Here is a 15,833-nt window from a genome sequence, read left to right on the forward strand (position 1 = left end):
ACGCACACCCTAGTCACTTCTTATCTTGACTACTGCAGCATACCTAGGGCTGCCCTTGAAAAGTATCCAGAAGCTCCAATTGGATGAAAATGCAGTGGCCCGCTTGGTTTTTTTTCTAGAACCAAATGTACACATGTAACCTCTTCTGCAAGAGCTGCATGGCTGCCAATTTCTTTCTGGGTACAATTTCAGGTACCGCTTGTTATCTTGAAATCCCTACATGACTTGAGATCAAGTTGTCTAAAGGATAATCTCTTCCTGGTTACATCCACCTGATCCACAAGAGCAAGGAGGCAGGGAATGTTGCCAGCCCATTCTCCTAAGGAGGTACATCTGGCGGGACCCAGAAGATGGACCTTCTCCATGGTGGCTCCCTCCCTTTGGAACATCATCCCCACAGGGATTAGACTGTCTCCCATTCTGATACTCTCTTGCAAGGCCTGAAGACCTAGTTTTGCCAATGGAGTTGGAGGACCCAAAGTGGGTTGAAGCCCATCAAATGGTTTGTTTGTTTGATTGATTGTTGTCATGGGGGGGGGGGTGTTTAGAGTTATTGTTTTTACTGTTTATCAGATTTTGATTTTTTGTAAGTCATCCAGAGTCACTAAGAGTGAGTGGACAGCCATATAAATTCTCTAAATAAGTAAATAAGGCAAAAGATAAAGGTAATATGAGGCTGACATACTGATTAAAACTACAGAGTGCCATTTAAGACAAAAGTATGAAGGGCACAGTAGCATATAACAGAAAACAAATTTGGGGTGGGTGGAGGAAGTTTGCCTTTACTCTTTCCCTTGTAATTGACACACTTTCATTTTGGGATTACAATATTTTAATAGCAACCACTAGGAAAATAGAAAAAAAAAAGCTGAGGGGAGGAGAGGGTCACTAGACCAACCTGCAGAGAGAGGAATTACACCGGATTTACTTCAAAAAATGTTCAAGGAATTCAGCAATAAGTTAGCTAACTCACTTGATATTAAATTGATGGCTTTCAAAAAAAAAAGAATGGGTCAAAGAATGTAAAGATGAAAGAGGAGGGAAAGGTAGAAGTTAAGAAGTAGAAAGCTGTGTAAAACAAAGTGTCGTGAGATATAAAAAAATAATGATAAAGTGGAAATTCTGGAGAAAGAAGTTGTAAACAGCAATTTCTTTCCAAGAGAACTAGATAATTTGGCTATAATAGAATTAAGAGAGAAGGAATTTTCTTTGAGATTTAGAGCAATCCCAGGGGATTCTGATGAAGATATGAGAAAAGGTAATTAAAGCTTTAGGAAAACCCCTAATGAACATTTTGTGTAAAATAGAACAAAATGAATTTATGATTTATGATTTTGATGATTAAACAGGATAGGGTATAGAAAGAAGAGAATTGTGTTGTAATCTTAGAATCAATTTATAATTGTACTTATAACTGCTGTAAAGAATATTGGAAGGCACTTCATATTTTGTGTGTGTTTCTTTCCCTTTTTCCTTTTCCTCTTTTAACATTTCTTGCCCTTTTAGCTTTTTCTGATTTCTCCATTTTTCTTTTCTTCTACTTACGTTATATTTATTTATTAAGAAAATGTATATGGCCACCCAACTCACTCTCAGTGCCTCCAGGCAACTTATAAGGATAAAACCCCAATACAAGACCAGCATTGCTTTTATTCATTTTTATCTTTCTTTTTAAAAGAAAAATAATTTTAAAGGAAGTAAATTTGCTAGTAAAAATTATAGATGATACAGATAAAGAATTGGCATTAGCACTTATACCAGCCTTCTTCAATTTTCTGCTTTTCAGTTGTAAGAATGTCATAATTCCTCAAATTCCCATCCAATATGAAATACCCCACAAGAAACTTTTACATACGTGCATTTATTCAATTATCTTCCAAAGCAAATAATAACATGGGTACAGAGTCTTAATAGTGTGATTCATCATTCTCATCCATCACCAATAATAAATTCAGTCAAGTGTAAATGTATTTTGAGAAAGCAAATAGAGCATAGTGTAAATATCACAGGCTGCCTAACAGAAAGACTACTGGAAGCCATAATCCCTATCAGCAGTGCATACTGCAATTCAGTGGATACATGCTTCCTGTGAAAAAGTAACATCCAAAGACACAATTCTCAGCTTTATCAAATGAAGTGAAACAGGACATGGTCTCAAACGGTGTTCTGTTCTAAGTAAGAAAATATAATAATGTGTGTTCCCAGCAAGGTGGTTTTAGCAATAACCAGCTGGAAATTTTAAGTATGGACCATTAATTTCTAATGAGTGATTTAAAAATAAGAAAAACAATTTAATGTGTGCATGCCTAGTCCTGTGTTGTGCCTATAATTGAAAACATTTTGCAGAAAATAAAAGCACCCTAAATCAAACCAAAGCTAAAACATTTAATACTTCCTTCCTGGCACTGTGGCATATCACAACACTATCACAGGGCTACTTTTTAAAGGTACTTGGAACATAATCCCACCTTGCACCTCTCGTGACTCTTTAAGCTGAGAGGAAGAGAGTTTCCTCTCCTGTTTACACTGTTCAGCTTGTTAGTTTGTAAGTGAAAGCTTTCCTTAAGAAGTTGCCAGAAGATTTCACAGCTGTCTTGTAGAAAAAACTGAACCCTTTACTCCTCACAGAGGAACTGCCAAAACATCTCCATGAAACTTGAAAACTAAGCCGCTATTAACTAATAGTTGTCACTATATAACTTGTCAGTTTACTACTATGTCTTGGAAGTGGAAAAAAAGGTTGACGATACAAGCTACACCCAACCAACATTAAATGGTAAGAAGTGAATAATCCACATACTTACTGTTTGATGTCTCAAATGACTCAAACTTTACAGGCTGTATATAATTGACTAAGTTTGACATTTCCTCAGTAGCCATGGCCTCACTTCCAGCAGTTCCCTAGAACAGAGTTAAACTAAAATTAATACCAGAATGCTTTTCAATGAGAGGGTTGAATGAGCTCAGGGGTGAAATGCTACCGGTTTGGGCTGGTTCGCCCAAACGGGTAGTAAGAAAATGCTTAAAAAGTTTTTTAAAAGTTCTGATGATCAGCTGTGCGACAATTGCTGTGCCGCACGATGGTTGGAACTTTTAAAAACTTTTTTTAGCATTTTTTTTCTACCGATCAGCTGTGCGACAATCAACTGTGCCCAATTGTCTGTAAGGTTCCTGCTTGTTGCAGGGGTCATTTTGTGTGAAGTCCAACTGCTTTTACATTGTGTGTGAGTCAGTTGTGCAGTCACAATCACCCAGTCACATGACCACCAAGCCATGCCCACCTGGTCACATGACTACCAAGCCATGCCCACCTGATCACATGACCACCAAGCCATGCCCACCTGGTCACATGACCATCAAGCCATGCCCACCTGGTCACATGACTACCAAGCCACACTCACAGAACTGGTAGAAATTTTTTTTGAATTTCACCACTGAATCTGCTTCTACAGGAGTGAACAGTTCTGCTCATCTCTTTTAAATGTTTCCATACCTCAAAGGCAGAGAAACACATTTAAATCCTAAAACTTGAAATACGAAACTTGAAACAAACACACCATCCAAAATATGATATAGAAGTACACATAACCAATTTCATTGTATTTAAGTACAATGACAATAAAGATTATACTTATACTTATAAGCCAACCATTGGCACATGATGGCGCAATGATTAGAATGTAGTACTGCAGGCTACTTCTGCTGACTACCAGCTGCCTGCAATTTGGCAGTTCGAATCTCACCAGGCTCAAGGTTGACACAGCCCTCCCATCCTTTCGAGGAGGGTAAAATGAGGACCTAGATTGTTGGGGGCAATATGCTGATTCTGTAAACCACTTAGACAGGGGTGTAATGGACTGTAAAGTGGTATATAAATCTAAGTTCTATTGCTATTTTACCTACTCAGCTTTGTGGAGTGAATTCAGTTCCCTAAGGCAGGGTTCTTCAACCTGTGGGCCGCAGTCTTTTCATAACAGGGCCATGTAATTGGCCGGCTGGGGCGCGCACATTTGTGCGTGCATAGCCCCACTTGTGTGAGCGTAGTGGGGGCTTGTGGCCCCACTAGCACGAGTGTCATAGGCGCTCAGGGCCTCATGCAAGCATCTTGGGCACATGCGGCCCTACTCACATGAGCGCTCGCAACCCCACTCACACAAGCAACAGGTGCTCAGACGTGCACATGCTTCTCCCACAAAATGATCTCCTCTTTCCCCATCTCCACCCCCCCCCGCTCTGGACCACCAACCTGGAAAGGATGGAGAACTCTGCCCTAAGCAATATAACAGAGCATATATGGAGCAGCATCCCTACATATGTCAACATCTGCTCTCACTAAGGACCGAGCATGCTATTCCCAAAATAAAAAGCCTATAGAAGGTATTTACAAATGGTTGCTGATCATACTAAATTAGACAGGGCGACATGAATAAAGAAGTGGAATGTCTGGCTTGTGAATATCAACAGGAAGCCTTTTTGGCACCCATCTTTTCGATTACTCTAGATTTAAACAAGTATTCATAAAAGTATGTGTATATTGAACTCTTATACAGTATGCTTTTTTTTTTTTAAAAAAAGAAATGAACAGCTTTAACTGACTATTGAGAAAGTGGTCCATTTGATCTGATTATGTGCTACAATAAGTTATAGACAGAATTTTGTTCATATATGAGCGTTGGAAGACTGGATTTTCTATTTCTTAAAAACATATATTTGGAGTTTGGAAATTAAGGGATGGATGATAGCAATGGATCCTGCATATTATTATGGTGAAGGCAAAGGAGTCCCTGAAGATTTTACCTCAGTAGTCATCAGCTATAGGGGATGGTGCTCATCTCCATTTCAAAGATATAAAGCTAGCTCTGTCCAAAGACATTTCCATGGTCATATGGCCTGCCTGATGTCACAGAGCACCGTTACCTTTCCACTGTAGTGGTACCTATTTATCTACTTGCATTTTCATGCTTTCAAATTGCTCAGTTGGGGTGAGGATGGGAGCTCACCCCATCATGTGGTGCTCAGTCTCGAACCTGGCCTGCTGGCTTTCCAGCTCACGAGCCCAGGACCTTAACCTTAACCGCTGAGCCACCGCACCACCAATTACAGTAATTTCTTTATTATGGTCACAAAGAAATTACTGTAAGGCCAGAAGAAGATTCATTTAGCAACAGCTATAAAATGGTCTGAAGGACTTGACCTTCTTTTGTACTTTTGAACAAGCATGTGTCCAACAACATTTCAGTTACAATTTTACCTTTCTTATTTACTACTAAGCGAACTAACTTACATATAAATATTGTAATTCCATAACATTATGCTTGTGCATGTATCAGGGTAATTTCTAGCTCTCTTATCTTTGTCTCTCTCAAAAGACAGTGAGCAAGACAAAGAATAAGTTAATGGGTATCTTCATCTTATTGGAGCCAGACGTTTTCTACATATGAATGCACAGGAGAACTAGATGTGGAAATGCCAGAAAGCAGAGGGATAAAAATGCTTCAAATAATTTCACCTAAAACTGGAAATCTCTTCCATACATTTTGGACCAGCAGTTAAAAAAAAGGCATATGACTTAAGGCTGGTTTGGGTTCTAACTCTCCACAAGATGGCAGTAGAGTACTGAGTCATGCAGATAATTATGTAGACATATTTCCAAGTCATACCAGGACAATTTATACTTCAAAATAATTCATTCCTTACTTCATCCATTGATGATTTTTTGCAGTCATCATCATAGTCATCATCCTCGTCACTCTCTATCTCTGCTTCACCTGCAATATTTTAATTGGCAAAGAGAAATCTTAATGGGAACATCAACCAACATTCACACATATTTTTTTTTATAAACAAACCTTTGCTTCAGAGCAAACTCATTATTACAAGACTTACTGCACAGATGTTTTCCTCCCAAATTATTTATGAGGCAAAGAACCAAAACAATGCCTTCTATGACTAAAACAAGTGAGCAAACAAACAAACAAAAAAACACCCCAGCTTCATGACCCTACTTGCACTTTAAAAAAAAATATTATGGAGATCGTTAGCTAAGGTTTTATTTTCCATGGATGATTGAAATGGTTTTTCACTTGTCTGAGATGTAAATGCAAAGAATGTTTCCATTCTTCATAGCTTTACCAGATCCATGCACAAATACACACATACATATACAATATATAGACACAGTATCATTCAACACACCCTAAAATTGATTTCACCCTCTGCCCATTCGTAGATACATCTTCAATCAGCCATGACTTATAGTGGACGTTGGTCTAATAGTAAATCTCTTAGCGACACTGTTAGCCTTTTTTAAAGGTGCTAGTCAGGCCGCTTATAATATGGCACAAGGCCAAGCGATTGTTGGAGGTTATCACCCAGCCCTCTCCCAGAAAAATGAAATATCCTAGGAAATATTGAAAAGGCAGAATATTATATTTTCCTGGATGTGAAAAAGGGAGAAACACATTTTAAACACAAAGTAAATTCCTGCAGCTTCCTGCCCATCCCCACTTTGTCAATGGGCCATTAAGAAGGCCAAGTTAGTCCACTTTACATAATAAAGAGTTCTCCTCTTCAGCTCCAGGGGGATGGGATTAAGGCATGATAATATTGGCACTTTACTCAACTGACCACATGGCATCTGAGAACTCAGCCAAACCTGGATTCAAAACTCAGCCTAGAGGGTTGCCCTTGCACGGGCCCATGGGAGTCTGGCAACCAATCAGAATACATTTCTTACACAGGAACAGGAAACAGATAGGTGGGGCAGAACAGATTATAAAAAGCCCTGCAAGCCCTTCTTCACTCTCTGCTCTGCTCTGCTCTTCTCTTCCCTTTTCTTCTCCACCAACATTGAAGCATGTGATCACCTTTTCTGTTCAGGACTCAAGCCATGTGGTCCTGTCCACCATTAAAACCATCTTTCCAAGCAGCCTCCATGTCTCCAGTGTCATTTTCCCCACTTGGAGCCGAACCCAGAAGGACATTTCTTCCAACACTATAATAGCTACACCTTGCCACAGTTAATTCCGGAACAGTACCTGGTGCTCCCAGCAGGCACCGCTACGTCCCGGTACGGTCATATCCCATCACTGGTTCAAAGCCAAAACTTTCTGAAATAAAACTATATAGTTCTTTCCAATTCTTCTTCAGATAGACCCAACAGATTTATATCAAAAAGTTGCAGTGCATAGATTTTAGAAGGAATAATAAATGCCACCCAACATACACTTGCTTTCCTGATCAATGTTATCAAAAGTTGTTATTTTATTTAGCAAACTCTTTGAGGTACTTGACTGATGAACAGATCTTAGTTATGTATGAGTGCTGGAATAGTAGTAGGCTTAAAGAACCTGGTTGTTACTACACTTTACTTCCTCTTTTATTTGAAAGGTAGGATGGGATGGGATGGGGTGGGGTGGAGTAGGAGTAAGGGTGGATAGAGCTGTTAATTTAAGAGTAACTTTATGTACTATCATCTGGACTTGGAGATTAAGGCTCTGTCCAGGTATCTTACCTTTATCCTGATCACCACATTAATTATTCAATTAGTACAATGATTGACTATGACTATGCAAAGTGCTTTTATATTTAAACAGGTAATTGATCTCCCCAGTCTGTTATTGTGGTGAACCCACAACATTTGACATTCAAAGCATTTCTTTTAGTCTTATGCTGTATCTTTCCCCAAGTTAAAAGTAAAGCAGCTGGGATAAAATGATTTCTGACTTTGCAACTGTGCACTCCCACAGAAACACTTCATTTCAAATCAGGTGAAATGATAAAGGGATAGAAGGAAAAGCTTAGCTTAAGTTCCTTATAACAAAAGGACAACTGCATTCCTAAACTGATTATTGATATAGTGCTGCTGAATGGATACTATGACATCTGCAACTATATACCTTCCAAAGAATGTTTCTCAGCAGAGATAAAGTAGCAGTCAGGATAAAGGAATGACATCAAATATCTGTGATCACATCTTTCATTTATTTTTAAAATTCACACATCTTACACTCATCATACTATACAGTACACACATCATACTATACAGTATAGTAGTTCTGTTAAACGGGGAGGGAGTAAAATAAAAACCAAAACCAATGTATTTCTTTGTCTGATGAAATGAGAATGCTGTGAAGCAAGAAAGAAACCAAATTACTGGTAAAAAATGTTCCAAAATAATTTGATAAGGAAGCAAAAATAAATGGTATTTATTTTTCTGAGCAACTGAATTGTATGGACTTGTCTCTTGGCATAGAAGACTTCATAAACCGAAACAGGCACTGTTCTGCTACTATAAGCGGGCAACTCCTAGAGTTGATATTAAAAGCTGGTATTTTTTTTAAACAAGCTTCTGAATGGATGCTAACAAGGGAGAACTTGAGAGCAATACTGATACGTAGGACATAAAAAGAGGGATGCTGCTGTCATGGAAACAGACTGCAGGGAGTCAGACACATTGGCGTAAGGCTGGCAGGAATCATGAGACTTGCATCTTAGCCTCCCTGGACTACGCTCAGCCTAAACTGTGGGCAATAGCTACAGTTGGCACTGCCAACGTTTCACCTGGTATGTAGGGCTCCTACTTCCTCTTGAAAAGCAAATTTGCTAACCCACTCAAACATTAAGACTATTCAAACTATGCCTACTTTGTAAACAAAATTGTTTTGTTTTGAAATAATATTAAAATACAAAGTAGGTTCATGATATCTCTTTCAAGTTTTTAAACACAATGAGAGCAAAGTGGGAGCCTAGGAGCTGCCCGCCTTCTCTACATTGGGATAAGCTCTTCCCTAAGACGATTTTAGACTAAGTAGCAGGGCACTTGCTTTGCCTACGGAAAGTCCTTAACTCAATCCTGGGAATCTCTACAAGGCTGCTTGTTAGTATTTACAATATTAAGCAGACGAATCGATGGCTGGGCTTTAGAACAAGAAGCATCCCATTATTTTTACCTGCTCCCGGGGAGGAGGGTTCAAAGCCACTGGATGCCTCACTGCACGCATTTGAAGCTTGTTCTGAAAGCTTCTTCTTCGCGCTCCCATCTGCAGACTTCTGGGACTTCTTTTTGTTCTTCACCAGAATTTTGTACATCAGGTCTGCTGGGCTAGGAAGTGGGATTCCACGTTCAAGCTGATCGTAAAGAGATAAGGGTAGTTAAGAAACCTCTTTGAGAAGTATTACTTTTAATTTCCGTGTCTTTTAACAGAAAAAATTATTTAAACAAAGCCTATCTCATACACTTGCATTAATTATTTAAGATTATTTTTCTCTTTGAATGGCTGCTTTAGTATGCTTCCATAGACAGGTCCTAATCTCAATGTTTGCTGCCTGCTACGTTTTCATTCTACTGTAACATGCTACACATTTGTTCTAAGGTAAAGGTTCCCCTTGCACATATGTGCTAGTCGTTCCCAACTCTAGGGGGCGGTGCTCATCTCAGTTTCAAAGTCGAAGAGCCAGCGCTGTCTGAAGATGTCTCCATGGTCATGTGGCTGGCATGACTAAACGCCGAAGGTGCACACAACGCTGTTACCTTCCCACCAAAGGGGGCCCCTATTTTTCTACTTGCATTTTTTACGTACTTTTGAACTGCTAGATTGGCAGAAGCTGGGACAAGTAATGGGAGCTCACTCCGTTACACGATACTAGAGATTTGAACCACTGAACTACCAATCTTTCTGATTGACAAGTTCAGCGTTTTAGCCACTATGTCGCTAACACATTTGTTCTACATACATACAATAATACTATATGCCTTCCACACCATTAGCAGTGATACTTTTCCATCTTTAATTCTGATAGAAAGTCCTGTATTTGAACCTCTAATGGGAGCAGATATTCACTGAATCATTGAATGGAATACCATTATTATCACTCTTGTTCAATAAACTACCTTAATCTTAAAAATGTAATTCCAACATACAAATATGTGCTGTTCTATATTCATTCCTCTATAAAATATGAGTTGCATAGTCATGATGATTCCAAAGAAAAAGCTTTAGCTTTTTAATTTCCTTTTCTCAGTGTCTTTAAAGCACATCTTATAAGCATGTGGTACTACTGCTTTTACCCAGCTCTATGCTATTTATCTCCTGGGAGAAAAAAAACAATTTAACCTGTTTTTCTGTCTGTGGTCACTTTATGTTTCCAATGATTTTTTCCCCTGTGTCGTCAGGTGGTGCTCTAGATCATAAGTGAATGAAAATCCCTGCTAATGCATCTTGCTAATGTAGGATGCATGAACATAAGTACAGAACAGGATTTTAAAATTATATAGTAGAATTTCCTCCTACCATTTTAGATAATTTTAAAGAGGGACTAAACAGGTGCATAGAAGATAGGGCTACCTAGAACTTACTAGTCCTGGTGCCTGTTTGTTAACTTCATATCACGGGGAACATACCACGGATATCACTTATGGAGTAACCAGGGAGGCAATCTATTCCCTCTCTATCAATAAATGTGGCCTTTGCTTTGTGAAGGGATATGGTTGATTACTTTGTGTAAACAGAATGCTAGGTTGGATTACTGTTAGCCTGATCTAGCAGGGCCATTCCTAATTTTTATTATCAGCCCTCTCATTGTTACTGTACTACGAATATTTGAGCAGCCAGAAAAAGACTGGATTCCATAAACCTTAAGTGACTACACAGCACAAGATCCCTTGTATATGTGAGATACCACTAACAACTTACTTGTCAATGGCACAAAATAATTGTTTAGCAAAGGGAGATCTGGAGGAACCCATATCACCAGAATGTATGATTTTTTAAAAAAATCTTTAATATCCTAGTAAATACCACTTGCTGTTGTTATACCTCTCTGGCTTTATGTATTTGATTCCACCTGGGACACAAAACTACTCAACCACCAAATAACAATTTAAATTACATTGAAGCATTTTTGCTGGAGCAGCTTACAAAGAAGATTATAGTCTTTGTTAAGCTTTCACATGTAGACTTGGTATGGATAGGATAAGGTTAAGAGACTGCTTAGGAATGAATTCAAATCCTCAAAACAAAAAACCCGAATGTACTTTCTTACAGTTTTGATGCAATTCTTGTGCTCCTCAACCCAACTAAATAATATTTTGGGAAATGAACTCTACTTTACAGCAAAGTAAAACAACTAAAAAAGATTCCATTTATAAGTCCCTGCTACATTTTTTTTTCTTGTGAATGCATACATTTTACAAGAGGGGTATGTGCTTCAAATATATTTCAAACATATATTCCCTTCAACTCTCAATTGCCTAAAAATAAATAAATAAATAAAACCAGACATTCCCCATAAATAAAGAAATTCATTGTTGGAAGATAGGAAGGAACCACAGACACTTAAAACTTCTACATCAAATATTACTTGAGGTAGTCAAATAGTCAACAAAGCTAAATAAATAAAAAGGTACTTACTGGGTATTTTTCTAGTGGTTCCATCAGCAAGCCATCTCCAAATATTAATCTGCAATATTCTGCCATTTTTGCCTGCTGTTTAGGGCTAAAAGTGGAAGAACATGTTAAATTAAATAAGGCTTTTTTTATAATGCTAGAAATGGAGGACATAATACCCCCTAACTAGATGAAGAGGTGTAATTTTCCGATCCTATCATTCTAAATTGTACTTGGTGATCTAAAGTCATTACACTATTAATTTGAGGTCAACAACAGCCTTCTTGCCACATGTTTATATTAATCAGTACAATAAAGGTTCTCATTTGCAGTTTGTTATTAATAATGATAAAAGGAAAAAATGAACTTGTTTCATATACATACAAGAATCGACGTGCTTAAGAGAATTCAGAAAATTATTTTCACATTACTGTTAAAATATTTATATTGATCTACTTCCAATAGAAACATTCATGCAAAAGAGCTACACTACAATTTAACACGTATTTCTTTACTTGTAGCAAAAATCTACAACACTCAAATATTATTGATGGCTCTTATCTACTGCAACCTGCTTGAAGATGGCATTGTATTCAATTGCCAGCACTGGAAAACTAGATTCTTCCTTTTCTCTTTGGCAAAATGGATTCCCTCATCCCCAATATATTAAGTCATTTACTACTGCACTTTATATGCTGCTCAGTTCCAAAATGACTCTAAGTATCTTACAAATAGTACGAAGTAAAAAGAATTAAATGGGGAGGAGGAGGAAGAAGACCCATACTACCCCGTTTCCCCAAAAATAAGTCCTCCCCGGATAATAAGCCCAAATGGGCTTTTGAGCGCATGCACTGAAATAAGCCCTCCCCCGAAAATATTGCAGCATAGCAGCAGTCATGAGGTGACCACGCTTGCCACCTCCTGCACCTCACAATTTATAAGACCTCCCTGAAAATAAGGCCAAGTGCTTTTTTGGGGGGGGGTTCAAAAGAAAATAAGACCCTGTCAAATTTTCAGGAAAACACGGTAAAAAACATACCAACAATTAACATGCAGGGAAACTGCTAGCAGCAACCTACTGCAGGGAGGGACTCCCCAAAGACTTTTTTAGACGAGGGGAGAAAGTAAAAGAAACTTCTGCTTCATGAGTAGAAATCATCCACATAGGAAACTGGACATCACTGACTAAAAAACATATTTAGACAAATGTCTAAATTACTTACGAATCCACATGATTCTCAAAAGATAGGAGTATAGGGAAAGGAGATGTCTTAAATGCACATTCAGCAATAGCTTCTATAACCTCCTAGGAAGGAAAACAAAAAAACACATTTTTCCTTGAGAAAAGAAATTATTTAACACACAAACATAAAGTGGTTTTGACAGTTCCCCTGACCCACACTCAGGATTTTATAATTCTTAAAAGAACAAGGCAGTTCCAGCACCATTAAGTTTGTCTCAGTGTGACTTGCCTTCTAATCTTCAAGCCCAGTAAAATGCTGCTGGCATGTGGAGAATAAACAGTAGTTTGTATTTAGAAATGTGTTTTCCCAGGGCTCACAACAGTATTCCTAAAGCTTCACTTTTAGTGATTTTTGCGTAATAAAACAGTTATGTATTGCCAGATAACCTTTATTGTATTTGAAAGGAAGACTTCTTTTCAGAACCATTAAATTGCCACTCTTTAGACTTATATCTGAGTATAATAAATTCTTGGATATCTGACAGAACAAAAGAAAACTAACGCATGTTAAAGTGCAATTTGTTTCATTTTGGCTGTATAAACCCAGACACTACTGTTGGTAGTATATGTGTGAATCTACTTAGTGACTGCTGACTGCTCTTTAGAAGGCCAGACCCTGAAGATGAAACTCATATACATTGGCCACCAAATGAGAAGGAAGGACTCACTGGAGAAGAGCTAATGCTGGGAAAGATTGAGGGCAAAAGAAGAATGGGACAACAGAGAATGGGGTGGCTGGATGGAGTCACCGAAACAGTAGGTGTGAGCTTAAATGGACTCCAGAGGATGGTAGAGGACAGGAAGGCCTGGAGGAACGTTTTCCATGGGGTCACGTTGGGTCAGACACGACTTCGCAACTAACAACAACTTAGTGATGTACTCAATATGCCAGGATAATAACAAAATCTGCTGTAGCATAAGGAGGGAAACCCAGCAGCTGATCCCCCCCCCCAAAAGCTTTTAAAGATACTTCTACCCCTGATTACTATTTGTTTATCGCAACCTAAAGCCATTCCTATCACCGACCACAGCCAGAAACATGCTTGAAAAATTTATAGGTTGAGATGGGCCATATTAATCTGACTTACACACAGTGATTTTACTTAACCTGCTATCTGATGCTTAAAGACTTGGGGAAAAAGTGTGTGGGAAGGCTTTTCAATTACCGGTACTAAGAATCCTCCCGGTCCTGCCCTCCCCCCCAATGGATTTACTTTTTGAGGGAACAAATAGAACGTGTGAAAAAAAGTAGGATTTAGCTGAAACCGAGACTGCTTCTGTACAAGCTGATTTAGGTTAAGGGTTGCCTTGTCTCCTTACAAATTTACTTGCCTGTGGATTTTTATTTTTCAATACTTCATCTAAGTGAGAACTGCTTAAAACTATTAATATAAAAAACTGCTTCCCAAGGAGTGTCTTAAACTTTTGATATAGGACTGCGGACAGACTATGCAGCTTGATATAATGTTATTGGACTAAGTACACATTTTCTTATATAGTGATAATTGTGATGAAAAATTATATAGCTCAGCAAAGACGTGAAGATTTACACATTTGCCATGTTTACCTTACCATGCTTTTAAAATTAGTTGCAAATTGCCTTGGCTAAAAGGCAGCATAGAAATATAAACATTTAGTAATAAAAATAAGCTGTATAATTCAACATAATTACACAGGATAGGAAAACAATCATGATGCTATTTTTGCACAAAAAATTACTTCCAGAAGCTTGCGTTATTAAATGCATCAAGATAATTACTTATCCACTAATTGCCTAAGAAGAGAGAACAGAGAAAGTTTTTAATTTACCCTATAAATTTTTTAAGACAAAAAAGGGGTATATGCATGTGTGGTGTGTGTATACATACAAACATACATATAAACATACATACAAACATACATACAAACATACAAACATACATACATACATACATACATACATACATACATACATACATTCTATATGTGGAAATTCTGTTTCTCCAGATCACAGACATCAAAACAACACAAGGCAATACAAAAACAAAAAGTTTGGTTTTCACTTCTCATCTAGTATTATCTGTCTGAAGAATTTTTAATTGGTACCAATTCAGTAATTTTAACAAATGCACTAAAGTTTAAACTAAAATGCTTTCATTATAATTTTGTCGTGCAATGTAAAAACAGTGTATCAATATAACAAAGAAAATCAATAGTATGTAAATTTTGCAGGGGATTCTTTTAACATAACCATCAGATAAGGACAGTGGTGGGTTTCAATTTTTTTTACTACCAGTTCTGTGGGCATGGCATATTTTGTGGACATGGCTTGGCAGTCCTGTGACTGGGTGGGAGTGGCCAATTTAGCAGTCCATTAAACAATATACAACAGCCCCCTTTTCTATTCTTTTTAATAGTGAATGAAGCTTTTGCTCTAGGTTTATTTTTTATTGGTGGGAGAGGTTGGCAATGACTGGGGATTTCTCCTCGCGTGCCACAAGTGGGGGGAGCGCAGGGGGGTCGTGTGCAGGCGTGCCACACCCATAATGCAATGTGTGACCCCCAGTGCGCATGCGCGCACAACAGGCGCGACCCCCCATTTTTAGATGCTTTTTTCACCTTCCCCAGGCTCCAGAGGCTTTATAGGAGCCTGGGGAGGGCAAAAAGAGCCTCCCCCCCCCCCCCCGGAGGCCCTCCAGAGGCTTCAGGGACCGTCCGGAGGCTTCCCTGATGCCTTCGGAGCATTTAAAACGACCCTCCGAGCAAACAGGAAGTCACTTGAAACTGAGAACATGCCCATCTGTCATTCTTAGAGCTCCACTATTGATTAGCTTAGCCTGAGCAAGGATAAGGTATCAACTCAAGCTCCATGCCAGAGGTCTTCAAATTTGGCAACTTTAAGACTTGTGGACTTCAACTCCCAGAATTCTCCAGCCAGCAGAGCTGAATTCTGGGAGTTGAAGTCCACAAGTCTTAAAGTTGCCAAGTTTGAAGACCTGTGCTCCATGCACTTGGGGATCCCCAAACGGTGAGGATTTCATTCTTTCTTTCTCCCTTGAAGTCCCCCCCTCAGGAGCCCATTTTTGCTTCCAGGGGGCTGCAGGGAGGCTTGCTCGGTACCCCACATGCCCTATTTTGGGCCTAGCAGACCTCCCGCAAGCCCCCTGGTAGCCAAAATGGCTGTGGGGCCCCTCCCCCACCCCCTATTTTGGGCCTAGCAGGTC

At 38.8% G+C, this 15,833-nt stretch overlaps 1 protein-coding gene across 2 annotated transcripts in view; it reads right to left on the minus strand.

Annotated features, from left to right (window-relative positions):
• The window catches only part of PLCB1 (phospholipase C beta 1), a 510,832-nt gene that overhangs the window by 103,565 nt on the left and 391,434 nt on the right, over positions 1-15,833 (minus strand). For both annotated transcript variants that reach the window (XM_081940153.1, XM_081940154.1), the window contains exons 12-16: positions 12,611-12,693; positions 11,412-11,496; positions 8,952-9,129; positions 5,698-5,768; positions 2,805-2,901 (exon numbers count right to left, since the gene is read on the minus strand). In XM_081940153.1, coding sequence (XP_081796279.1) covers positions 2,805-2,901; positions 5,698-5,768; positions 8,952-9,129; positions 11,412-11,496; positions 12,611-12,693 — 514 coding nt within the window. The remainder of the gene's footprint in view (positions 1-2,804; positions 2,902-5,697; positions 5,769-8,951; positions 9,130-11,411; positions 11,497-12,610; positions 12,694-15,833) is intronic.

This window comes from Natrix helvetica (genome assembly GCF_964273705.1).
Source record: "Natrix helvetica genome assembly, chromosome: 2".
Lineage (NCBI taxonomy): Eukaryota > Metazoa > Chordata > Lepidosauria > Squamata > Natricidae > Natrix > Natrix helvetica.